Source organism: Thunnus albacares, chromosome 10 (genome assembly GCF_914725855.1).
Source record: "Thunnus albacares chromosome 10, fThuAlb1.1, whole genome shotgun sequence".
Lineage (NCBI taxonomy): Eukaryota > Metazoa > Chordata > Actinopteri > Scombriformes > Scombridae > Thunnus > Thunnus albacares.
Genome location: NC_058115.1, coordinates 3,303,235 through 3,330,046, shown reverse-complemented (window position 1 = coordinate 3,330,046; position 26,812 = coordinate 3,303,235). Strand labels below are relative to the sequence as shown.

At 38.5% G+C, this 26,812-nt stretch overlaps 1 protein-coding gene and 1 long non-coding RNA gene across 3 annotated transcripts; one reads left to right on the top strand and one right to left on the bottom strand.

Annotated features, from left to right (window-relative positions):
* The first annotated feature begins 15 nt into the window (after positions 1-15).
* On the top strand, positions 16-6,122 carry LOC122990493. The gene is made up of 2 exons (XR_006405381.1): positions 16-469; positions 634-6,122. It is a non-coding gene; the product is annotated as an uncharacterized LOC122990493 (long non-coding RNA).
* rell2 (RELT like 2) lies at positions 3,656-25,482 on the bottom strand. 2 transcript variants are annotated; one of them, XM_044363859.1, is made up of 7 exons: positions 25,275-25,482; positions 12,798-12,835; positions 12,017-12,219; positions 10,057-10,119; positions 9,671-9,734; positions 8,965-9,141; positions 3,656-8,850 (listed from the first exon to the last, which is right to left on the bottom strand). In XM_044363859.1, exons 3-7 carry the CDS (start codon positions 12,204-12,206, stop codon positions 6,969-6,971), a joined length of 2,376 nt encoding a protein of 791 aa, XP_044219794.1. In that variant the 5' UTR covers positions 12,207-12,219; positions 12,798-12,835; positions 25,275-25,482; the 3' UTR covers positions 3,656-6,968. The 2 variants fall into 2 exon arrangements, with proteins under 2 accessions (XP_044219794.1, XP_044219793.1); XM_044363858.1 differs by lacking the exon at positions 25,275-25,482 and adding an exon at positions 15,558-15,727.
* Between the last annotated feature and the right edge of the window lie 1,330 nt (positions 25,483-26,812).

The following is a 26,812-nucleotide window of genomic DNA, read 5'->3' as shown; positions in this document are numbered from 1 at the left end:
TGATATTTTATTTCATTAGAATAAATTATGATACATCTGCATATTTACAAGTCTCACAAATCATCAGCCTGCGTATTATATTGTACATATTTTCCAGCCCCTGTTAGCTAGGATAAATGGAATATACATCTCAACATTATTACAAACCCCCTGATTTGATCAATCAAGCTGTTTGCTAAAATGAGACTATTTACAGTATAATGAACATGGAGAACTTATGAGTTTAGAGACTTTTTAGTTGTTGCAGTTTTTAGTGGTGCAACAATGCAAGTCATTCAATAGCTGCTGATCTATATAATGTGTTTTCATGAGCTACACATGTCAAAGTGGTGCTACTCACTATATGTCAGACAAAGGTAGTAATGATGACACAAGCGACTCAACTGGAAACTTAACTCAAAGACATTTAGCACACTGGATCTTTACTGGGTTTGTCCTTGTTCATACTCATACATTCATATAGTGGCTAGTGTATAATAACTAGATCTGATTATGAAGGGACCTTTAATGTGCCATTATCCAACTATGTGTTCGCTGACATGTGTAGAAAAATTTGAAATATTACCATGTTATTCAACTACATCGATGCAAACAGAGTCTCATACATGCCACAGGCTCCAATTCCCTTCAAAGGGCACAATAATAATTCAAACCCATCCAAGGCTAATCAAACATATCAAAAAATGTCTTCAAATTAAGTGACTTGACTTAAGTGTCTTGTTTGTTTTGGTCCTCTATTTCTACAAAACTGAAAAGGAGCGCTGAAACGAAACTAAAACTAAAAATGGGACTCTGGGTGACCTCGTTTTCATTTATATTCTGTAGTTGCTCCATGTTTTGGTGACTGCAACTTACAGTGCATGCTTCTCACCACAAATGTTAGTCTCATTCAGAGGAGACAGTCAATGCAACATAAACATTCATACCAAACTGCTGTTTACTGGAAGGAACGAAATGTAGATACACAGGGCTCCACATTGCTGCATGTTGAATAATATGGCTACTGATAGCTGCACCATTAAGACATGACATATATATTTTTACACACATTATTCTAGATCTGCAATGAAATGTACATATATGGTTCATTCAGTCCATTATCTTAGCTGTAAAATGGCTTTTGATTTGTGCATAAGTTTATTAAAAAAACAACAACAAACAAACAAAAATACACGGTACTCTTTATACATGGTCAATTTTGTGTAATTTACAAGATTTATCATGTGTGATTTGTCAGCATGTAACACACAAGTATGTACTGTGGTAAAAAGGTGAAACACCAGCTTGTTACTAATATACTCATTAATATATCGATGGTGAAAGTAGATGGTGGAAACACATGCAGTCATTATGTGAAGGTGTGATGTGTGTGGTGACCCAATTTATCATAACCACATGTTGAAACATTTATAATAAGAACTTACAAACTTTAACAGATCTGGAAAAGATCTAAATGTACTGGAGACTACACACTAGAGTTCTATCTGAACAGTGTTTTAGATCTAAAATACACAAGAGGCCTTTGTTAATGACTTTGTTTCCATCTGTCACAGGAAGATGGATGGATTTCAAATTTTGGGGGCAGAGCAAGAACAAAAATTGGACTGGAGACTACAGACCTCCTGGTTGGTTTCCCATAAGGCCAGGAAATGATGTTGACTTCTGACCTGAAACCTTTGAACTTTGTCTGGTAAATCCTTCTGTTGCTAACCAGTCTTTGTAGTGAAGAGGCTCTCAAGGGTCAGAGGCTTAATTTATACTGGGCTGAATTCCAGCAAATAGAAATCTAAACACATATGGATTCCCGTCTTGTGTTTTTATTAAATCCTTAAAGGGCCTGTTCACCCAAATTACATAAATACATATTTTGTCACTTTTTTGTTATCTAATCAGTTTTGAATGTATCTGCTAAGGGAATGCTATTCTCTTCATTGCACTGGGGTGACGGCAGAACTTTCAGAAGTAAACATACCAAAGCTGTCTGCATGGCCACAAACTACTGGGGCTACGTGAGAAAATATGTTGGGTTTTTTAATATATATAAATATAATTTGCATAGATTGACCCTTTAGAAATGAGTGGTGAGTTTGTTTATGTGGAAGTTTTTGGTGTTTTAAGAAGTTGCTTTTAATGCAAGGGTTCTTCTAAAACACTGCGACACAGCAAAGCTAGCTGCTAGCTAGTGACTTAGTGGAGCATTTAGCAGCTTAAGAGCCAGATATTTCTCTCAGGTGTTGATGGAGGACAAAACCAGAGGTAAAAGGAGTGTGAATATTGGACTCACATTCATCAGGTGGTCACAAACACGACTCCTAATGAATGCTAATGTTGCTCTGTGTCTGCTAGAAGTGTAAATAGGCAACTGTTCACTAACAAGCTCACCATAACAACTTTATAAGGTGATAATATGTAAAATTTGGTGTTCACATCTTGTTGCTCAGCCCGAGTGGTCAAAAAAAAACAATTAAAGCAAGTGTAAATAGTAATCCTCAAAATCATTTTATTATTTCATTTCTACATTTGTTTCTAAGTGCTCATTGTTTTCATGTTTTTGCGATCAAACAGCCACTCTAACCACCTGAGGCCGGTACTACGAAGCAGGATTTAGGGTTAGCAAGGTAACTTCAGGTTTAACCCTGGGTTTTCAGAGTTACGATGGTGGTTCACCGGGGTACATCGACATGGTAACTTATGCTGCACATCTTACCTACAAGTTATGTTCAAGATATCAGATCAATGCGTATAAAAGCATGGCCTACTGACCAATCAATTCTCTTGGAAAATGGCATCACCATTTGTAGAAGATCCTGTGGAGCTCGGTGTGCAAATAGTGAGAGGGTCTCTTAGGAAGGCAAGGGTTTTTAGAGACCAGCAAAACCCTGTGGCTTTCCTTGACAATTTTTTATATGAGAGGTATAAATTCTCATCGGAGGGAATGACTTATCTGTGTCAGCCTCTTGAGCCCTGAGCCCTATGTTGTCAGTGTGACACATCAGAGTTGTGCACCTACAGTCCTGCAGACTGTACGCATTGCCTTGCATTACTTTGCTACCTTACTTACTTAGCAACCCAGCAGTTTAACACTGACTCATTGAGACATACCCTGTGCAAATGTGGCCTGTGGGGAGTTCCCACTTCTGCCAGGGTCTGGGCCAGACACCCCTTTCCAACCCTTCCATTAAGGGGCAACCCTCATTATTGCAGAGGGCCAGCTCCTCAGCAGGAGTGTACTCCTGTGTAGGAGGGCACTTCTCCTGTCTTCATCATTTCATTTTTTTCTCTTGTTTGCTACAAGCAATGTCAAAGCCATTTCATTATGCTCTTGTATACTGATCTCATCCTAAAACAGAGACTGATTGAAGCACTAAAGCATTGTACTTGTTGTACTTATAAGATATGAAAGTAAGCCTACTTAGCGCTTTGAATTATGTTATTTATATTTATTTCTTATCAGCTCCCAAGTCCGTTTGACAGTGCCAGGGTTGCAGCTGAAAGAATAAGGCTAAAATTGTCATACATGCCATAATAATACATCTAAGCAACATATTAATTTGGAATACACAAATGTAATTATAGTCAGATCTAACTGTGCCCTAAAGATGGGGCAGTGATATTGATATGCCTATTCACACAGTTGGCGATTTTTTGCTAGCTGTCCTTCCTGCATTTGGCAGCTGCAACTGTGTTGCTTTTAGCCTGGATTATGTCCTTAACTTCTTTGTATTTGTCTAATATTATAGTTTGCTCTTTGTAAAATATATATCTTCTGCCGGTAGACTTGTCCATGTTTGAAATTGGTCATATGTTGCAAACACCGCCCTGTTTATGTGAATACACTCATGACTAAATTGGGAAAACCTGGGTTGACTTAACAAGTTGATAACCACCGTCATATGACCACTTAGTGAGATTGTGGTTTGTTGGGCTTAGTGAAGCCAGATAACAAAAAGATGTCTGATATGCTGAACTTGCTTGGTAGTACAGGCCTCTGGTTCTTCAAGTTATCCAGAAAACAAACACAAAAAAGCTACAACTAATATTTTTTTCCTTAACATTGACAAGTTAAATATTGGGATGTTTCTTTTTTTTACCCAATAAAGAGCTTTTTTGTGTAATTGTTTTTATACATAAAAGAAAATCCCCCACCTCCCTTTTATTTCAACTTGGGTCACCAACATAGGCAGTCAGATGATCGCACAAGTTTTAAACAAAACCACAATTTCACCCCATTATCTAAACAATGTCATCCTGAAATGATAAAAAACAGTGGACAGGCCCACAAAGTCCGTAACAATTGTTAATTTGAGTAATTAACAAAAATTAGAGAAATGTTTAAAAAAGGCAATTTTCCTTAAAATTGTGTCAAAGCAGACTATATTAATACCTTATATTCTCTGGATTGCACCAGATTGTTGTTGCAGGGTATATTGTAGAATGACTTTGTTATTAGTCATATACTTAGGGAGTATATAGACATGCTGTACAGTAAAGGTTAAATGAAAAGTTGTGTATATATGCTTTATGTATAATATCATATCATACATCCGTGACTATGGTAGAAACCACAGCTACAGGACATTTCTGCTCCATTGCTGGGATTAGTAGATTTTTAAAAAATACTTCAGAATGAATGGTCTTGCTGTTATGACAGACAGAATAATGTTGTATTACAACAAAAAGCAAATCAATGGAGAGTTCTACCATAGTCCCCATGTACAACATCACTGTCTACTATCTGATGTATAAGGTGTACAAGATTACTTTAAAATATTCCCTACACTTTAAAATACACATAATATTTTTGAAATCAATTACTCTTAAGTTTCACAGTTTTAAGGACTGCAGAGTTTATTCTGTGGATGTGTTTATGTCTGTGTACTGTTGTCTGAGAGTTTTTTTCTCATATATGACTGCTATAGCAGGTACTGTGTGATTATAGAATCATCAGTACAAAGTCTATGGCTGTACTTGCCATCATTGCTCTCATTTGCGGTTGTTTTGCACTTTCCTGGTAAGCATTTAATTTATGCTGAACAGGGACACATGAGTAATTGGCAGGAGCAGAAGGAAGAGGCGTGAATACCAAGACACGTAAAATACCCAGTGCACTTGTGGATATGCATTAGTATCATGGTCTGGGACTGGAGTGGCTGGTATACAGGAGAAGTAGTATATTTACCAGTCGAAGTGCCTGGTTACACTGATAAAAGAAGAAAATGCTACTGATATTACTGGTGTAACTACTGTACATGGCCACATGAATGACTGGGGAGTTTGGCTGGTGCTGAAGAAAAAAGCATTGCCCAGGGTTTGGTCACTGAGAACCACTGGCAGTGTTTTTATGGTGGGAAGCCAGTCAGGGATCATGTCTTTATTGCTGCACAACCGCTAACGGGGTGACTTTCCAAATTAGGAGACAAAAAAGAGAAATTTGGTATGAAAAGACTGTTTGCAATGGTCCAGGAGGAAACGTACTTGTCAAAAGCAACTGCATGAAGATAGAGTAAGACAAATGTAATGTATTTCAAATATACTTTCAAGAACTTGTTGCAAATTCAATTAACTGATACATCTCCATCTGTCTAGCTGCCCATAGAGCTGCCAAAGCTGCTTGTGCTGTTAATCTTGTTTTACAATCAGGAGGATCAATAAATGAGATTAGAGGTTGAGAGCATTTACCATCATTAAACATCAATAAATGATCACCACGGTTATCAAATCAATAAATTAACCATACAGCTTTGATGATGATGATGCCCCTGTTAATGTTTTCAACTTTAAGAAACTATAAGAAAATGGGTATTCCAAATAAGGAGAGACTCTCATCATAAAATGATAAATCAAGTAACAAAAAGTCAGACATGCTGTACTGTTTTAAAATTTTGGATATATTTTCCCTAGCCATTGGTTTCGATTCATTTGCGTATGGTATGAAAATCTTGAAACTTGCACGACTTGTGTAAATCCATCACCATGCACATCAGGTCTGCACTACTGCCAAATTAAATGAAGACAAAATGTTCACATAACTCAATTGAATTTCAAGAATTCAGTAATAGATTTTCAGCAATGTCAGTCTGTTGTTCAGTTAGTTGGTCCACGACTTTGGTCCAGACTGAAAAATCTTGACAACTACTGCATGGATTGGCAAAAAAAAATGTACAGACATTCATAGATCCAGATGATTATACCAGTGACTCTCATGATTATCCGCCTTTCTTATAGTGCTACCATAAGTTTGACATTTGTGGTTTCAAATGAAATATCTACACCATGGGTGGATCGCCATGAAATTTGGTACAGATATCCATGTTCCCATCTGGATGAATTTTAATAACTTTGGTGATCCCCTGACTTTTCATCTAGCACCACCATCAGGTTAAAATACCAGTCTGTCCAATACTTTGGCTTATGACTCAATAGCTGCAAAACTAATGACATTACCATCAGCCTAAGCTGTACTTTGGTGTTCAGGCTAACAAGCTAAACTATGGTGACCATGGAGGTCACCATAGTTAGAACATTGTTAGAACATTGTTTTCTAAACATCATCGTGAGCATGTTGACATTAGCATTCAGCTAAAAGCACTGCTGTAGTACAGCCTCACAGAGCTGCTAGCGCCTACAGCAGCTTCTGGTCTTCTTGTTATACTGTAAGGAAATAAAAGGCCTATGGCTGCCTGGAGAAATAGAAAAAATCATCCAAAAATCTAAAACATAACAGAAGGGTTGGCAAAATGGTAAGCTATGATCCAAAGCCTATGTGGCTAAAATTATTCACATGGTTTTCCATCAGTCAGTCAGAGAGTCAGTAGACCAGCCAGTCCAGTCCAGCTGCAAATGTATCATAGTACCTCCTGTGGTTAAATGATTAAAAGCATTATCACATTTATTTTGTTTTATCATTACTATAATTCATTTCCTCTAGTACTCTAGTGGTGCTACTCCTCAAATCTTTCTTTGAGTTGTCACAGGACAGTTTGAACTTTTCCCTCTTCCTCTTCCACCCTTTCTGCTTCTTCAACCTGCGTCACCTTGCAGTCCCTAATATCTTCCATCTCTACCATATCGTCCTTTTCCTGGCTCACCACTGACCTAACTTCTGCCCCAGAAGTCTCTTCGATTTGTGTTGCAGGTTGTCCAATATCTGAAATGGGGACATGTCCTCCCTGACTGAGTGGACTAACACCCGCTTTTCCAGATTCAACCCCAAATTCAGAAGTCTCTCCTGTCTGTTTTTTTTGTGAGGTAGACTGCTCTTCCTTCTCCACCATAGTAACCACAGAAAACTCCCTCTTGCTGTCTGAGCTGGGCTTGACGATGGTCATACTACTTATTCTGCTCCCTAGAGGTGAGGAGGGCAACAGCGGACTGGAAGGAGACAAACTGTTCTGTTTGTCTTTAGAAAGCTGATCAGAGGGAGAGGAAAGGGCAGAGCCAATAAAATCTCCCACAGGTGGTGAAAGTTTCTCTGTTTTGAGAATCCCAGTTTTTATTTCTGTCATTTCTTCTGATTTTGGGATTCTGGCTTCTTCTAGCTCTTGTTCCTTTAGAGATAATGGGCTTGAAACCATATCGCCTTTGGTAAAGGTCGTAGATGTTACAGACGTCACACTTCCTGACTTTACATTCAGACGAGGTGAACTTCCAGAAGAAGGGGCTTGGTCAGCTGGAGAAGAAGAGGAGGGGGTTTGTGGTGATACTAGCATGCTATCAAGTTTTGGACTAGCAGTAAGGGCAGGTGAGGGAATTCGGGCTTGTAAGGGACTAGTGCTTTTTCCAAAGGATGAAGAAGGAATAGGAGATTGGCTGGACATTGCCCGACCTGATGGGAGCTTAGGGCTTGGAGTGAGGGTAGGGGAAAAGGCAGTTTTTGCAGCTTCTGATGATGCATTCCTTGAGCTTAGCTTGGGACTCGGTGTGACCGCATAGGGTGAGGTAGGAGTTTTTAATGAAGAGACTGACGATGGGGTCTTGATTGGGAATGAAGATGGAGGGGAAGAACCTAAGCTTATTAAAGCTGGGCTAGCATCAAAACCTGGTTCCTGATCTGGGCTGGACCTTGGGTCAGGGGGAGTTTGGGTTACCAGAGTCAAACCTGGAATGGTTCCAGGTCCAGGGGCAATGGGCGTAGATGTCTGCAGGGGCCCAGGATCATACGCTTCCTCATTTCTTAAAATGTTATACTCAACATCTTGTTTCTCTGTTCTCTTAAATGTCTGCCCAGATGAGGCAGAAGATGGAATGGGAAGGGAGCTGGGGGCAGAAGCTGCTGTGCTCCCATCTGAGGGATTGACTGTGAGGCTGGTACGAGGCTCAGGACTGGGTCCATGTGTAGAGCCATCCTTGGGAACAGAGTTAGAGTCATGGGCCTGTTTGTCTGTTTGAGAATTAACAGAACTTGAAATGTTTGTCCCGTGTTGAGGTGAGGCAGGTGTTTGGCGCTTTGTGGTCTTGGTTTCAGGTGTGGAACCAGGTTTAGGACCACTTTCAGGGGTGTCTTTAATTTTCTTTGTCAGCAATGGTTCCTCCAGCACTACGGGTTGCTGCTGAATAGCAAATCTAATCCCTCCAGTCTCCCTACCTGTATCCTCTGCTGCTTTAATGCCAGAAGGGTCACTGCCCCGCCTCAGCCCAAATATGGTCATACTCTTCCTGCGTTTCCCCACATTCGGAGCAGTCCCATTGGAGTTCTCTGAGGGTGGGAGGACATCCTTAAACATGCTTCTCAAGTTGTACTCGGCATCCTTTTGCTCCTCGCTGTCCTGGGATTGGTCCAGCTGGTCACCAGAACCAGCCAAAGCATTAGGACCCCCGTGGGGCTTCTTATCAGTGTGTATCACCCGGAATCTGAAGGGATTGTGACACAGTCAGTTATGCATGTCTTGACCTCTTATTTGTTGACATATCTACACTATCCCAGCATGCTTGATGTGCAGAAGCAATGTGATTCTGTGTTGTTACCTGCCAACAGAGAAGACAGTCTGCTCTCCAGGTCGTTGTTTGTAGCGGGGGGTTCTACTTTGTCGGCGGCCCTTTTTGGATCGTACCAGGGCACAGAGGTGGCAGGAGTTGTGGTCAGTGCCTGAGTGCACTGTGTGATGATGGGGAGGAATACCACCAATGGACTCCTTACGCAACCTGGACATTAACATTATCATTATTACTATCATGAACATTGGATTGATATATCATCCAATATTAGCTTAATGCAGATATATCATATTGGTGTATAAGTAACAAGAAATTGCAGTACAGAAATGCTGGGTACTGTACGTCATGATTTATTTTCTATGTCTGATTCCATTGCACTTTGCTTTAATTGTCACAACAACTTTTTCACCTCAGGCAAGAGTAAAAACTTTTTTGTGATATTTTGAGATTGTTTTTAATTTTTCAGCGTTTCTATTCAGGTCTTTTAATGCTCAAACTGAGCATGTGCATAAAACCAAGTGGATGAAAACCCACCTGTTGGTTATATAGTATGACTGCTCAGTGATATTCAGTCTAACTGTTAAGTAAAAGTACTCTGCACCATAAACACATTCATTTTGAAAATCCAGAGTTTTTAAAGTTGAAGATTAAAATGAAAAATGCTCATTTCCTGTGAAAATAACATGCAGTCAACACACGGTTTCACACTAATACAGACATGGATGGATGAGTGTACCTTGGGTCGTGGCGCACACAGACATTGTGATTTCCCAACATCTCATTGAAGGCCTCCATGTTGGCTGGAGATGACAAAAAGAACTCATATTAGAGAACTAATTTGGTAGCCTACTATTTGATGGATTTGCGGATACATACTAATGTACTCTGATAAGAATAAGAAAATTGCAGGGCCCTGGATATAGTAATGTATGTGTCATCTTAGTATTTTTTAGCATATCAACAGCTTTCAAAAATATATCCATGATGAGTATCAACCTGCAAAACAGCACACAGGATACAGATAACAGTAAAACAGAACATAATGAAGGAGGAGAATAATCAAAATTACAATAGACAAAACAAACTAGACTAACAAACTAGAACCTGAACTTGAACAATCACCTTCATTTTCAATAATGCATTTGAGGATCTGCTCCACTGTATCCTGGTTCTCTTCATCCTCATCTGAAACACAGCAGAGCAAGAACAAAATGAAACCCACATTTGTTAGATTTTACAATGTCAGCTAGCACTAGTGAAAGCTTGACTGCATTTATACACAATCTCTCAATAAATAATAGCCCTGTACATTTGTTATGATGTATTTATTTATCTTATTTAAAATATGGTTCCAACAAACTCTGGAACTGGTTGGGGGGTGAAGTCTGTCTGACTGTTTTTTCTTTACTGTCCTGAATTCTCAATGATACTAATCTAAAGTGGCCAGAATACCAACAGTGTTGTTTCAAACAACAATTTCAAAGAAATAGTTTTAAAGATAAACAGAGTTGGCAATGAGTAGAAACAGCTAAACACAAAACTATTTAACCACCACAGAATGCTGAAAAGCATGGTCATGACTGAAGTCTCTGCTCTGAAGCCAAATCACTTCACAGAACACATAGAATACACAAATATAAAAAAATATGAAGAGGAAAATGCACCAATTATTTTATTTCAAATACAGTGAAATATAGGTGATACATTGTTTTCCCAGAAATGTGTGCTATATTTAGACTGTTACTGCTATTTAACAAAAAACATGAATATATTTTGGAAGTCTGATGTAAGCTAGATGCAGCCCTTGTCTACAGTATATAGAGCAAAATCTGACTAATTCTCAGAATTTGTTTACACAAGACAAAATTCCAAAGCAAACTGGCAACCAGTGTAAATATCTTGGTGCTGCAGGAAGGAAGACTAGGAAATGGAGTCAGGTGAAATCTTCTTCAGTCTCTAGATCTACCCTTGTGAAAAATCATTGACAATTGTACAATGTGAGTCTATTTAAACAGAATTGTATGGGAAACCTCTTTTGCATGAAATAATTTAAATGATGGAATTATAATTAAATATTATATATAATATACAATTATTATTTTAAGTCTCAATCATCCATTTATTGGCTTTGCAGTGTTGTTAGGATGTTTTGGGATATAGATGTATAGCTTTTGCTGTCTTTGTGTAATTCAGTGTAATTCAGGCGGGCAAATACTGAGCTTAGTTGGCTCAGTATTCTCAGTATTCGCTATCATAACTAAGGGCAAATACACAACTAAAGACACACAACATAACATTTTTCACGGCCAAACCCTGCATAATGTAGCGTCATTACTTACGCATCACCCAGCTCAAAGCTGCACTGACACAACATTCAGGGATGTTGGAAGAGCCAAACAGATACAAATTCGACCATTTCAACCATCTCAGTTTCAGCCAGTTGAACCAGTTGAAGTTGTGCTTGATTTTGTTACAAACGATAACTCAGAATATGAAATACAATCTCAAATTGTCAAAGTTCAATTTCAAAACCTTCAATATTATTGAAATCCTGAAAATACAAATACTGCTCCAAATGACCAAATTCAGACCGACAGTTAGTTAGTTATAGTATGTAAACTTGTCTTGAACTATCTTGGTTTTAGAGGGGTGATTTCACCGACTGACGCATATTTCTAAAGCAGCAGAGTGTCCCACTGAGACACTCTGAGAATAATAACAAATAACTTGTTGAGATGGACATCTTTGTGTAGTGCACTATTCAAGCAAAAGCTTTTTCTGCCACTTCCAGGTCAGATTTGTCTACAGTGTGAGTGAGGTATGTCCATACATGTGTGCAGACATCTTTATGTATCAAAGTGAGTGTATGTTTTAGTAACTTGGTGTGTGTGAGTACTTTGTGGACTTCAAAGAAGACCACACAGGTTTGTAAGTGTTTGTGTATTTCTGAAGGAGTGTTGGTATGGAGAGGCATGGAGAGAGAGAGAGAGATGTGAGAGAAAGGAATGGACTTTTTTCTGTTCATGTTAAATGAAAAAGGTTAGCTTCTCTGCTTCTCTATTCTGCTTTTTTCTCAACCTACCGTCAGCATTTCCTCCGAGCTTCTCCTCCTCCTCCTCATCGTCCATGTCTCCAGTGCGGCAGCTGTAGCCCTTCTTCTTCAGCAGGTGGCAGATGAGGAAGCCAAGCAGTCCGGTGATGAAGAAGAGGAAGACCACCAGAAAAATCATGTAGGACGGGGGAGCCTCCACCGGGGCTTGTGATTCAGTCATGATGTAACTTCAACTAAGAGTTCAAGGGAGAGATTAGATTTAATAACTTGTGTGTTCCTGTAGCTTCAGCATGTTGCAGTTTTACCACTGAAGTGGGTTTCAGGGGTAAAAGCAGAATTAGGTCGAGGTATAGGAAATAATAAACTGCCTCATCTGTTTCTGTTAAATCACCATTTGATGTTATGTTGTTTGGCTCTAATTAAAAATGGTGAGAATGACAGCCACTCACATTATGCAACAGCTACTTATTACAGACACATTATCACTACAAGGATAGATGGGAAATGTTGTGTGAGATTTTTAATTGCATAAAGCACATGAAGGCAATAGAATATGACATATATTAAAGGGGGATTAGTGACTAGTGAAGATGAGTAAATGTCCACTGGCAGTGAGAGCTTTAACATGGCTAGTTTCTGTGGTTAAGAAGCGATTATGAGTAAAAAAAGAAAAAAAAGAAACAGACTGTAATGAGGTTTTGTACAAGAATGATGAGAAAGATTATTAGTAATTGCCAGTACAGTATTTACAGTAACACCCCCAGCCCCAAGCAAGAGAGACAGAAATATAGTGTGAGAAAAAAACACTTACAGGCTTTGGAGTTGGTTCAAATCATCTTCAGGCCTTCCCTGGTCAACATCAAGAGTCGGTATGTGATAAACAAAGAGGGCAGAAAGAGAAAGAGAGGAAGAGATCACAGTCAGATTATCAAAAGTCATTCCTATAAAAACATATGAATAGGCTTTAAGATATAAGTTCTGTATCTTTTGAGACACTTCAGAGGGAGGGGGAGGTGTGCATTTTAGTGTTTAATGTGTTACATCTTTCATGTGCCTACGAGGCCTACAACTTTTTCACATCTGACATTTTGGAAAAGCAGTTGGAAAAGTACAGGTGTACTCAGTTAAATTATTGATGGCTATCAAAGTGTTCCAGGCCAGCTGCACTAATCAAAATTTTTATATCAACAGTGGAAAAAATGACATGTGTTATGCAAATGGTGTTGCTCGTACTGGCAAGCCCAAAGATAATTATCATCCCTCAGCTCTACAGAGCATTTTAGCATCTTTCAGCTTATTGTTTTGGTTTTACAGCCTGAAGCTTTAATGTTTTGGTTCAGTTTCACTGCTTGCATCAACCTTTTTCCAGCAACAGTAGGCAGCTGTTTTCAGTGAAAAAGCTCTGATGAACCCACTGTGTGCTACCTGTCCAGCACCAACACAGTGGAGTATTTAGCAGCTAAACAGCAAGGGGCCCTCTTGTCCTAGCAGTACAGGAACACCCTCTGATTTGATTGGCTCTGCTCCAAACACGTTGGGAATTTATGTTGCTGCCATCCACTAATGAACTAAATTAGCGGTTGGTTTTCTTGTTTCTTCACTGATTCATTTTAGCATGACCGGCAGCGTTAGCTTGTAATGAATATATTATTGGAACATTAGCATAGTGTCATTTGTTAGCTCAAGTTAAAGGTATGATGTGTGAGAATTGGCCAGAATTTTAGTTTAAAACATTCCCAAATACCACTTTGTACCACAAGAGCGACAGTAATGATGTCTGCCCTCAGTCCAACGTGAGAGGATGTCACTTTATTTAGTTTTAATACTTTTTCAGGTGACTCCCAATATGTGGTCGGTTTATCCAGATAATACCTATTTGAAAAGTTGCACTGTTGTTGTTGAAGCAGTCTGCTGCTGCTGCAGACCATGGATGTATAACAAGATATGGATACAGCGTCAGAGGCGGGGCCCCATTCATTCCTATGAAAGTTGCTCAGTGGTGCATGAAGCCAAAAAAGTTCAACATCTTCCGCATTGCTTCCACATCTGTGGGGCCCATAGAGCAAGCCCACTAGTGACTTTCACTGACCAAGCTGGCTACTTCTGGTTTAGCCCCCCCGGCTAAACGATTCAATTGTGCGGCTCTTCTAGACTTTTTAAATGTGACTGGACTGAACAGATCAAATTCTGATAGTGAGACAAGTCGTTTCGGGGAGGAAAAATGTATCCGCTGATTTACAGTTGTCTCTTTCACAATGTAAGTCTATGGAAAAAAGTCTTTTTGGGCCCAATAGTCAGCATAGTCAAAGTTGTGGAGATTTGGTTGATAAACAATGTCAAAATGTGTGCATTGGATAAGAGGTTAAAAGCAGTGAACAGCATGTGCCCCTACAGTGTGGGTTCCCCTTAGCTCCACCTTTTCTGTGTATCTACAGAGAAAGGAGGAGGCACAGAGGTGGTGTACGAGAAGGAGAAGAGACAAAGATAAAACAAGAGAACCCCTACAATCCGCCGATTTACAGATGTCTCTTTCACAATGTAAGTCTATGGGAAAAAGTCTTTTTGGGCCCAATAGCATCACATGACATTGTAATTATACGGTTTGGCCGCTATGTCAAATTGGCTTCCTGGGGGAAGTTGTTCCTTAGACTTATGTATTTTATGTATGTATTGCATTTCAGTGCTTTAAGTAAAGATTTTGGAATTGCCTATATTAATATGCTAAAATTTATGGGGTAACATTTTACATAACAAGTATTAGCACAACAAATATTAGTAAGGTAGTGTAAAATATAATATAAGTGTGTAGAAACATGGTGGTGCAACATGGCAGGTCCTCTCCGTGGAAGGGGATCCACTCTCTATGTAGGGCTCATTCTGAGGTAAGGAAAACACAACTATTCCTATTTTCAGGTGATTATACACTTATTAAAACATACTTATGAATACTGTATGCCATATCTGCCAAGTCTGTTCTGCTAGATGCTACTAAATTTTACACACTGGACCTTTAGGGCAGGGCCTTCATTATTACCTAACCTTGAGGCCCTGTGTCAAAATCTAATTTTAAGACCATAAGCAAATAGTACATATTCCTGAAAAAAACATGTTGTGTTAAATTACCAAAAACAATTTTAGAACTAACGAGTTGACACACAGCAAACCTGGGGCTAGGTATTGCGCCAGCATAGTAATAGTAGTATTGCTGGCCAATAATGCTGTATAATAAAGATGACATGTGTAGTCTACAGTGTGCAATGAAAACCATAAAGAGATATACCTCACAAAAATAAAACAGTGACAATCAAAAATATTGACACTTTGTGTCCAGCATCAAACTATTTCTGAACACACTTTACATCATGTTTGTTATGTTTATTTTGTTTGCGGTAATAATATTCATGCATGAGCATGTAAATATGCATTTGCCTTATACTTATTTTTTGTAAAGCACAAGTGTAATTTTCCCAGGCTATCATTTCTGCAACAAATACACATGAGCCTTGCAAAATACAGTCAGTTTGCAACAGCTTCCTTTATGCCTGTTAGCCAACAAATAAATAGTTCTTACCATTTTCCTGTCTGTCTGTCAACAGTGGACACATCCTAACATGTGAAAGTCGGCATGGTCAAAGTTAAGGCATGCCAACAAAAACACAGAAAAAAAGCTGTGGAAATTTGGTTGATAAACAATGTCAAAATGTGTGCGCCGGATAAGAGGTTAAAAGCAGAGAACAGCGAGTGCCCCTACAGTGTGGGTTCCCCTTAGCTCCACCTTTTCTGTGTATCTACAGAGAAAGGAGGAGGCACAGAGGTGGTGTATGAGAAGGAGAAGAGACAAAGATAAAACAAGGGAACCCCATGTACATTGCTTTGACATAAAAAAAACATATGTGAGCCTGTAAACATGTAGAAGCCTGTAAATATAACACTAGTTCACACCAATATGATACATTCCTAGTTTACATAATACGTGATATACAGTAGATTCACACATGTACGGAAAGTATATGTGATGTAATATGTAATCATGAATGTGCAAACAGTATACATACACATACATATACACGCACACACACACACACATACACGCACACACACACACACACACACAGTGTAGACTAGAGTTAACATATAGCGGCTTATCAGTGTTGGCCTTCCGCTGGCTTATCAGCGTCCATTAACGCCCCTCACACTTACACTTAAACTTATCAGCACTCGTTGGCACTGAAATGTTTTTTAGGGGGGGTGAAGCCCTCTGAAACAGCATTGATAGATAACGTTAGCTCACTCTCCACTAAACATCTTCAAAACTGTTTTATTTTCACTTCCAAAAGACTTTTACCATCTTTTCTGCATTGCTTGGGATGTTAAACCTGTCAAATGACACAGTCCTACCTGTGGAACACTTCAACTTCAGTAACTTTGGTTCAGGATCACTTATACTCCTGAACCAAACTACTACCTTTCAAATGAAGGATTGAAGAACAGTATTTTGGGTACATTATTTTGTGCTCAAAAATGGGGGTGTCTGGTAAGAGGTTAATTCACAGTGTAAATCATGTAGTAAATGGTACAATATAACAATAGCATACTACTGTGAATGCAATGGAAATAAAAGAAATCAGCTTCAATCATGCACTGAACGTACTGTATGTCTATATCACAAAAGTTGGCAATCAACACAACAAGCCAGATGGTACACAGCTTCAGCTGATACTCTCCACAGATTTACACAATACTACTGTCCCATGGAAAGCTTTTACTCTTTTCATACTGGTTATATCTTATGTATAAAAAAAAACATTTGAAGTGACTTGTCCATGAGTACATTGGATCACCAAAGACCAATAACCAGAGTTATATGGGGAACAATTTGAATAATTTGAAAATGTATCCTATAGAGGACACCACTGAGACTAAATGTAATAGAAGCCTGAACGCAAGTTCATAAGAGTAGTTCGACATTTTGGGAAATACACTTTCATGTTTTCTTGAGAAGAGACCGATTAAAAGATTGATACCATTTTCGTGTCTGAATGTTGAATATGAAGTCACTTCCTGCACCTGGTTAGCTTAGCTTAGTTTAGCATAGACACTGGAAACAGGGGTAGACAGCTAGCCTGGCCTTGTTCAGAATTAAAAACTTGCTTACCAGCACCTTTATTCTAACTCTTGGTACAAAAGCAACAGCGTTGGGTAAGTTAATTGAAAAATGTAATCATTTACAAATTAAATATGGCTCATTAAAACATTGCTGCAAGCTGAATTCCATCCAGCAATCACACAATTACTTATTGGCATTCTATCTGCTTTATATGAGCGCATTTCTTTCATTTGCATCTCATTTGTTTATATATGTGGTTATTTCTTTACTTAACCTGCTACTCACCTGCTTTATATGAGCTTATTTCTTTTATCTGCATTTTACTTATTTATATATGAACCTCTTTCTTTTATCTTGAACTTTGAACAAATCTGTTTATGTATGGGCTCAGTGCTGCTTGATATATGTGCTCTAATTTAGTATGTCATACAGGGGGGCTTACATGGGTTTCTGATTTTTAAATTTTTATTCTGTAAATCCTTTTAATCTAATCTAAACTTTTAAGCTTGAAAAGTGCTATGTAGATACAATTATTATTATCATTACATTACTACAATATTTATGCAACAGCAAAAGTAATTAGTTGCATTACTTGTTACTCATCTGTCAGCTCTGTTAAAAGCACCCTTTAACCAAAGTCAAAACCTCCACACCCACATGTTCCATCCTCTGTGTTTAACACGGGTAGAAAAACAGGCCCCCAGCCAACAGTTTGGAGGTCTTCACTTTATTTAGCTTCACGTTAGCCACAGTGACTAACTCAGTCCCATCCTCTCAGTGAAGCTGCGTTGTTCTCACAACCTCCAACTCTGAACTAAACCAGCTGATTTCTTAGCAGTGGGTAACGTTAGCAAGACAGCTAAGAAAACACAACATGTAAATGAGACAAGTTTGGACCTGGAGTCCCATTTTTCCTCTTTTCATGGTGGCTAACCATGTCCCCTCACTGCCAGCCCCCGCGTCTAACTAGCATGTAGCGGAGCAGTCTGTCAAGTAAAAGTAATGGAGCGTTACTGAGATTCATAACTGTACTGTAATTACTGAATTTTAAATTGTAATCACTTACACCAGTTGTTACTGAGAAATGTAATCACATTAGGCAATAATTACTAATAACTAACACGGTAACTAACTATAACTATTCCTTTAAGCCACAGGCAATAATCAAAACTCAAAACATGATCGAAATGACTTGCAATGGACATGGCCTCAATTAGCACACTGTATAACTTCCAGTTGATTAAAGTAAGGCTGGATAGCAAGAAAAACAATCAAGTCTCTTATGCTTAAGCCACCAGATCTATTTACTTTTCTAAATAAGAGATACAGAGCAACTGCTTCATAATTAAGAGTCTTTTCTCCTCTACCAAAGTCCTTTTAGGGTCAGCTCTATCTCTGTTCCACTCCCTTCCTCCCCTTCCCATGTTAAGAGTGTTTATTATTTTCAGACTGAATACTCTGGGGAGTAAAAAGAAAAAGGGAAAAAGAAACTCTTGGTTTATCTGTTTGTGTATCTAAATGATCATATCTTTGTGTCAGTTTTTCGATTTTTTTAAGACATCTTTCTTGTTTTCATGCTCTCATGAAAATATGTGAAATGAGCATTATGTTTACATGTAAGATATGTGAACAGTGGTATAAGTCTATCCCACCATGAAGAGCATACGGTGGAAAGACTATAAATAGTAGTTTGACATTGAATTAGTGCAGTGGAAAGTTCCCGGGAAAGAAGATATATTTACCCTCATGTCCAATCCATGTCCTAACTCCTGACAACAAGCTGTCTACAGTGAGTTTGCATCTTCTTATCTAACCATGACTGCAACCTTCACCTACTTTAAAATCTACTGTTTTAACCTCGCTTGTCAAAGCTTATTTTTCACATGATATTATATGAAATCAACATGCAGTTGTCACTCATCCACAACATGTAATATCATGGTTTTTGAGACTGTGTTAAATGTTCGGTAGAGCTGTGTGAAGCATTTAAGTAACCCTGATGTCACTCTCAACCACAGTAAAACCATTTCCTGTTTTATTTAAGAGAGTAAAGGGTCACTCACACAAACACACACACACACACTCACAAACAGCCATATGACTGAGCTGAGCAGCACACAAATACACACACAGCATATTATTGTTTTAGGTTGTGCAGCTTAGTTCCTCTCCTAAGACTGCAAAAATACAGGAATTTGACAACTGGTATTCAGTTGCACTTATGCAGAGAGAAAAATCACTCTCCAAGGAATCACACGTGTAATGTTCATTTACTTTATTTATTTCAGGAAATGTCATTGAGATCAAGATCTCTTTTGCAAGAGAGACCTGAGAGCAGATTCCATATACACAGAATCCCAATAAGACGAGTTCATTCACATCACAATCACAAAACAATCATCATACACACTCACAGACACACTACTGAAAACAATCACAAACATTATGAGGAATTAGGGCTCTGCAATATATCAATATTATATCAATATCATGATATGAGACTAGATATCGTCTTAGATTTTGGATATCGTAATATCATAATATGGCATAAGTGATGTCATTTCCTGGTTTTAAAGTGATGTCATTGTCCGAACTTACCAGACTGTTGTAGCTGTTCCATTATTTGACTTTACCCACTTAGTCATTACTGTATATCCACATTACTGATGATTATTTATCAAAAATCTCATTGTGTAAATATTTTAGTCATCCCTACAGTATTGTTGCAATATTGATATTGAGGTATGTGGTCAGAAATGTTGTGATATTTGATTTTGTCCATATCGTCCAGCCTTATGAGGAATATCAGCTAAAGTCAGCGATTCAAAGTCAGTCAGAAAGTAAACTGTGACTCTACCTTTAAAGGATGAACAAGAGTAAGACCAAGTTCAGACAGACAACAGTACTGCGTAAAGAAACAGAGCTCCCTCATTCATTTCAATGAATGCAGAGGTTCTGACGTCAAAGACACAGGGTTGTCAGTCAAAAAAAACTGAACCTGGCTCAACTTTTGCTGGAATGCAAAGCGTTGGCCAGTCAAATAGATCAAGGTGACAGCCACAGTACTGCTGTAATCTCAGAAGGATGTTTACAGTGCTTACAGCGCTGAAACAAGAATGTGGATAAAATAGATTATATTACACCTTGATCAACCAAAAGAAAGGAGAGCCTTAACCTTTGGTGCAGAGTTGACATTGTGGCCAAAAGATGAAACCAGAAGGAAAGTATTACAGTAAATTTAGCAAATTTCAAGTAATATTTACCCTCATTCATATATATATTTCTTATTAGATGTGTTTCCTAAGAGGTTTACATCAGGTTCTACTTTGCATGATAATCATAAAACAATGAGAAATGGATAATGTCACATTTCCTCATAACCAATGTATTCCCATGGATGTGAAAGGATATACAACAGATGCAGATGCAGGAAGAGACAGATCATGGTCTGATGCTGAGAGGAAGTTAATGCCTGCACACAGTCTCTCTCCCTTACATACACCGGCAGCTTAAAGAGAGGAAGAGCTGAGAGAAGCAGGGAGATGACTCAGCGTTATCATGACCTCGACTGAATTGCCTCCTTGTGACGTGTGTATGTGTGTGTTTGGTGCTTCATGACTGCAGTGTGTTGCTACAAAATTAAGACAGAGAGATACAGTGAAGGAGGGACAGGGATGTGTGGTGTGAGTGTGTAGAGGGTTGCGTATGTTTAGTTGGGTGTACCGGTCATTACGTCACAGAGCTGTGACATCATAGGGATCTATGGTAGTTTGCATGCATCGACAGATAGGAGAGAGGGCGGTGACTGGATTTTTTATATGTAAAACCTGGCTGCAGTGATGCAGTAAAACCTTAAAGTGTGGGAATGTTCACAATGAAAACTTGATTAAAATATAATGTCATATTTTATTATACAGTTCCCTTTATTATGTGTTCAAAATGTAACATTTATAAATTTAACAAAGGTAATATTTACTGCAGGGCTTCTGGATTTCATTAAATTATAAGATGTTTTTAATTTGTCCACCACATTTGTGTGTGGTTAATAGCGCCATGACTATTAATAGTAAGGTCATGTAATGTCACCTGTTGCATTGATTTGGTTTACACAGGTGAATTGTAAATCAGCTCATGCTTGCTGGATTAAGTAAATTTATTTCTCTGTCCTGTAGAAACTGAAGAAATCTCATATTATATAAAACCAGTGAAAGTCACTCTTGGTCCAAATGTTGAAACAAATTATCAGCCTGTTCACCTGAGCAGGTAATCTGAGACAAAATAAACAAAAGGCAGAAAGTTGAGCATCTACTGTAGCAAGACAAATAGAGATATTATTTGCAGTAGATGGTGGTTATTTACACCAAAGAACAACAAAAAAGCCAACTCAGGGGAGCAAGTATGCTACGTTAGCTAACTTAGCAAGCTCTCACGTAAACGTTAGCTAGCTGACATGTTACGCTCTGTCTACTAAAAGGATAACATACTAAGTAGCTAGGTCAGGCAGATACACTTCCATCTTTTTGATTGCCTCAATTTACTGTGAGCTAAATCAATGCAGCCAATTTAAAGTGTTTATATTAAAACTGTTATAATACCCTCAGAGCTAAGCTAGCTCTTTCAGGTGTCCTGATACAGAAAACAACAAGTGTAAACTATTTTGGCTCTCCTCTGACTTCACAATGGACCCTTTTGCAAAGTCTTTGACTCTGCCATCTATGTTAAAGGACACCTTGCTAAGCATTAAGTTCTGTTTTTAACCAACACATTTGTCTACAGTTATATCAGCTAACACAGGCTAGCTCACCTAGGTTTGGAGGGAGACTCTTTTGCGTGTCCACTGAGTTCACAAAGGGCTCTCTTTCCTGTGAAGGAAAAATTTGACTCTGTCTTGTCTATTTTAAAGGACACCTTGTTGAGCATAAAGTCATGTTTTAACTGTTAAATTGTCTTTGTATACAGTACAGTATAACATTACCTTTTGTCTGTTAACTTGCTTACTGTAACTTGCTAATGATGTCTCATTGTTGTAAAGTTGCAAAAACAAATCCTTCCCCAATACAAAACTGCAAACATCAAGTCATAAAAAACAGTTGTTAACACAATGACAATGCTGATTGTTTCCAGTTCCACCCGTTTTGCATTCACAGCCATCTACTTGCTTTAGGAGAGTGATCCAGTGATGTTTGTTTCTATGGATATTAAACAATGCATCATATCCCAAATAAATTAGTCACAAACTGCCCATTACCTTGATTGGATTCAGTTGGTGTCTCTAATCTGCAGCATTTCTTGAGGGCTTTATAATTAAATCAATATGCAGGCAGTTACAGTGCAACATGTACAGCTTTGCTTTTGTTATTTGGCTACATTCGAGTTGCCAAACTGGATTCAGCCAGCAGAATCCCTTTCTGTCTTCAAAAATCCCTTTTTGTTTATTATGCTCTCTATCTATCCATCCTTCCCAAAGTTCTCACTCTCTGTCAAAAAGAAAAAAATAATCTGCTAGACACACCTACTTCACACACCTCAAGCCTTGTGGCACATGTGTCAGCTGGAACATGGAGGCTTCTCCTTGATCTACTGTGGATTGCACCTCACTTGTACATCACTTTGGACAAAAGCGTCTGCCAGATGAATACATGTAAATGTATGTATTCAGTGGCTAATCACAAGGTTCTGGTATAGGGACAGGTAGAGAATGAGTCCATATCAGACAAACAAATCATGGAGGTGATGATTTCCTCTATGTTTAATACAGAAGCAGAGTGTTGCTATTTATGGGAATGTCCACCCTTTCCATGGAGCATTGAAAGGACGACTTCTCCTGAAGTTAGTTACTTAACAGAAAGGACAATAAAGCTGCCAGGCAGTAAATACAACACCAGCCAGTAACCTAATATTGCCCTGGTGCTAAAATTGGTTCCAGGTGGTTGGAACTGAATCACTTACATACTAAAATATCTCCAAACTCCCCAATTTTACAACTTCAAGAGATATGGATGTAAATCACATTCTTCCTTCTCTGTTCTCTACCTTTTCTTCTCTACTGTCACCAAAATATTCAACTAAGATTTAATTCTGTACCAACATTTTAGCGTCCAAAATATATAAGTAAACACAATCAATCTCCAGAAATATTTGACATGTTGAGCCTCAGCTGATGCTGACCTTCACACGCTTATTGTTTCGTTTAAAACACACAAAGTCACAGTGGAGAAAAATGACCTGCAAGATAACATCTAACTAGTGCGCTTTTTCTTAATCTGTGAATTTATTGGTATTTAAAACACTACTTCATTATCATCACCCTAATCATCATGATAATCATTACATAAAAAAATGCATTAACATCACCAGCACTTTCAGTTTCACCTTCTTCATCCTTACTGTCATTGTCAGCATGCTGCTAAATTTTAGCTATGTACCACATACAAAGACATGTGACAGGAATCCAGGAGTTTGTTTAGCTCTCTGTTAGAAGGAAATCCAACATCACTTTACCACTTTTCCATGTATTCACACTCCAAAACAGTGAGAGGGGAGTGATAACTGCAGACTGCCAATATGTAATTTGTAGTCTTTTCTGTGTAAACACCTTAATGTCAGCCCTTTTGCATGTCCCTGTGTCTGTGTGGATTTCTACAGTCCAAAAAGCACGCAACTCAGTCCACAAAATAGTTCATACTTCAAGCGACTCAGGCTAACAGAAAACACAAAATATTCCATAGCTCCATAACTTGTACACACTGGAAAATATAAAGTCTATGTATGTTTCTGACTGGACATTTGAGAGCATTACTTCCTGATTCACAACCAAATGTGACGATTTCTTAAATAACATATGTACAAATGGACTTTATGCTCTTCTTGTTGTGTATTGCCAGTTGAGGAAAAAGGTGCATACATGTTTTCTTTTCCTCCCCCTAAATTATGCATAATGTAGCATACAGTAGCCCAGGCTACATACAATATGTGTTCATGTCTAATGTGATATGTGGATGTTTTGGCACATATATAAACATTAAAGACTGATTATCACTTTAACTGCATACTTAGTGTACAAGTCCCCCATCAATTTAACAACTGGTGACACACAGTTTTTGATTGTAGATGATAAAGTCATATTAGCAAAACTATGTGCATGGCTTTTGTCTTACAGCAGGCACTATATCAGAAATAACAGATGCCAGCTGATAAATATTTGACTAACTTCCTGTGGGACGGCTGGGAACTCTCATACTGCATTTTTTCCCCTCAGCTAAATCCTGCTATTTGTCAGTATTTCTGGTCCATGAAAGTGTCCCATTGACATCCACAACCTTATCCAGAGGTCATTAACAGGCCTAATGGCTCCCAGCATCAACCACACCAGCTCTATTTCTAACTTGCTGTTGGCCTTTAAGGAGGATTTACAGTTGTGTGAGTGGGGGGGGGGGGGGGGGGGGGGGGGGGGGTTATTATCGTCCTCCCGTTATATATGGTCCGCAAAATCACTCCCACCAGATATCATTGGAAAATGTTATAACATATCGCGTTTTTGCGTTTCGGCTGCTATACATCTCTTAAATAAAGCATCTGAATGCTCTTTATCAATTGACTTGGCGCTGTTCTTTAATTTTGGCAAACACATTACTTCACACACATTACTTTAACATTTAATGTACCTAACATTGATCAGCTGTAACCGCCCGAGATAGGTGCGGTGTTTTTGGTGGGAGACTTGCAGTGACAAACATCATTTGAAGTTGAAATTTGATTAAAATAACAACTCTTTGTTGCATTATATTAGGTCGAATATACCAGTGCTTTCCAATAATCCTTACCATGTCTTGTGTATTATTATATTTAGTGCGTAGACCTTCATTCAGTCAAAAAAAACATCCAAGTGCGATTTTTTTTGGAATGGAGTTTGAGATTCTTCATGCAGGAGGCAGGACGGCGTCTGTGGTCTATCATCACCTGCTGTAGCGCTCATTTACTGCATAATCCTCATCCTCCACACCCAAGCGATAACACCGTCGTCTTTTTCACTACAACTTGCGATCACCTCAAGGAAAGCGGGTTGGCCAGTCAATTCAGAAGCACACAGTGAGACCTTATCGCTATGCTGAAGGTTAAATTCTTGATGAGTCAGTGTTTTTAAGGCACCAGAAAACAGATACATGCAGCCTGGGTACTCACCTTCAGTCAGGCAGGGACACATGCAGGCTGGGATGCTGTCCCATGACTGCTGCCCATATAGTCCGTATCCTTTGGCCGGAGCGTGAAGATGCTGCTGTGTGCTGACTGAGGAGGACAGACTGACAGGAAGCTGGGAGGCATCTGTCTGTCTGCTCCATAGACTACCTCTGATGCAAGTTTGAATTTAACCTTTGTTTGTCCAGAGAGAATCAGCTGAGCTCCCCGCTGCCTGAAAAAAATCTGCTGTGCCGATCTATTTTATTAATAGGGTTCACTCTCCATCTACTCATGTATCCAGCACACAATGTCTTTACAATGTAGTAATTATTTATTAAAATAAATGATTATCCATATGGTGTAAGGTTACTGTCGCCTAATCAAAATAAGCATTAATACATTCTCTATCGATTAGTTAAATTGATTAAACATCTAAACCACTTTAGAAATTCAGAAATGTGCAGGCTGTGACTTCAGACTCCTTGAGCCTTCCCCAAGATACAAACTGATTACTTAAATTTAATTAAATAGAACAAATAACAATAATTTAAAAAAAACATGAATATTCTGCTGCAAGTTACATATTTTATGTCTTTGCTCCATCTCTTTTGAAATTCCTGTCCCACCAGGAAAATAAATAAAATGATGAAGAAATAAGAAGACGTAAAAAATCACAGTATTTAAAGTATTCAGCAGTATTTCTGGAGGAATCTGACATTCATCCCATCAGTTATTAGTTGACTGTTCAGAGATAAGATATCCTTACTTCAGCGTATCTCATGTGATGGAGTTTTGTATGTTGATTTCAATAATGATGGGTATATTTTTGAAGGGTTATATGATTGAATGCACATTTTTTTTCAGAGATGCTTGTTATAAAAAGGGTTGGGGAGGTCTTTGACTATTCTCAGACCAAGGAGCCAACAAATCATCACATGAGATAACACTATCACACGATCTGCTGAAAAGCTGGTGAATGGCTGCAATCTGTCGCCACTGTGTGGCTTAGGATTCTCTCCCTGCCTTCGCTGTACAAAACAGAAAATAACCTTTCAGCACCTGAGCTGTTGCATGATTCATCTACTGAGTTGTTACATGATGCTTCACTTTATCTATAACTGTGTGCCCCAGATCTCATCTTCCAGATGTCATCTCATTGTCCTGTCCATTGATCCTCATTACGGTGTTGTTGATACTTAGAAATAATGTGATGTGTTCTGCACACAAATGAATCATCCAGCATGGTGTGCACTTTACTTCCAAGGTGTCATCAGCAGTAATGCCACCTGTCAAATCAGCCTTATAATCATGACAGAATTACAGTCCAGCTAGAATAACATGTTACTCCAGCTTTTCATGGTAGATGCAATATTGACATAAGAAATGTTTATACTGTTAGCCTAAAAAATCTCTATAAAGGATGGCGTGCGGAGAGACAGGATTATTATCATCGTTATTATTATAATTCATCTTTATCATTTGCCTTTCTTGTGAAATATCTTTTATGTAGTCAATAGTTTCTGGAGTAGCACTTTAATTTT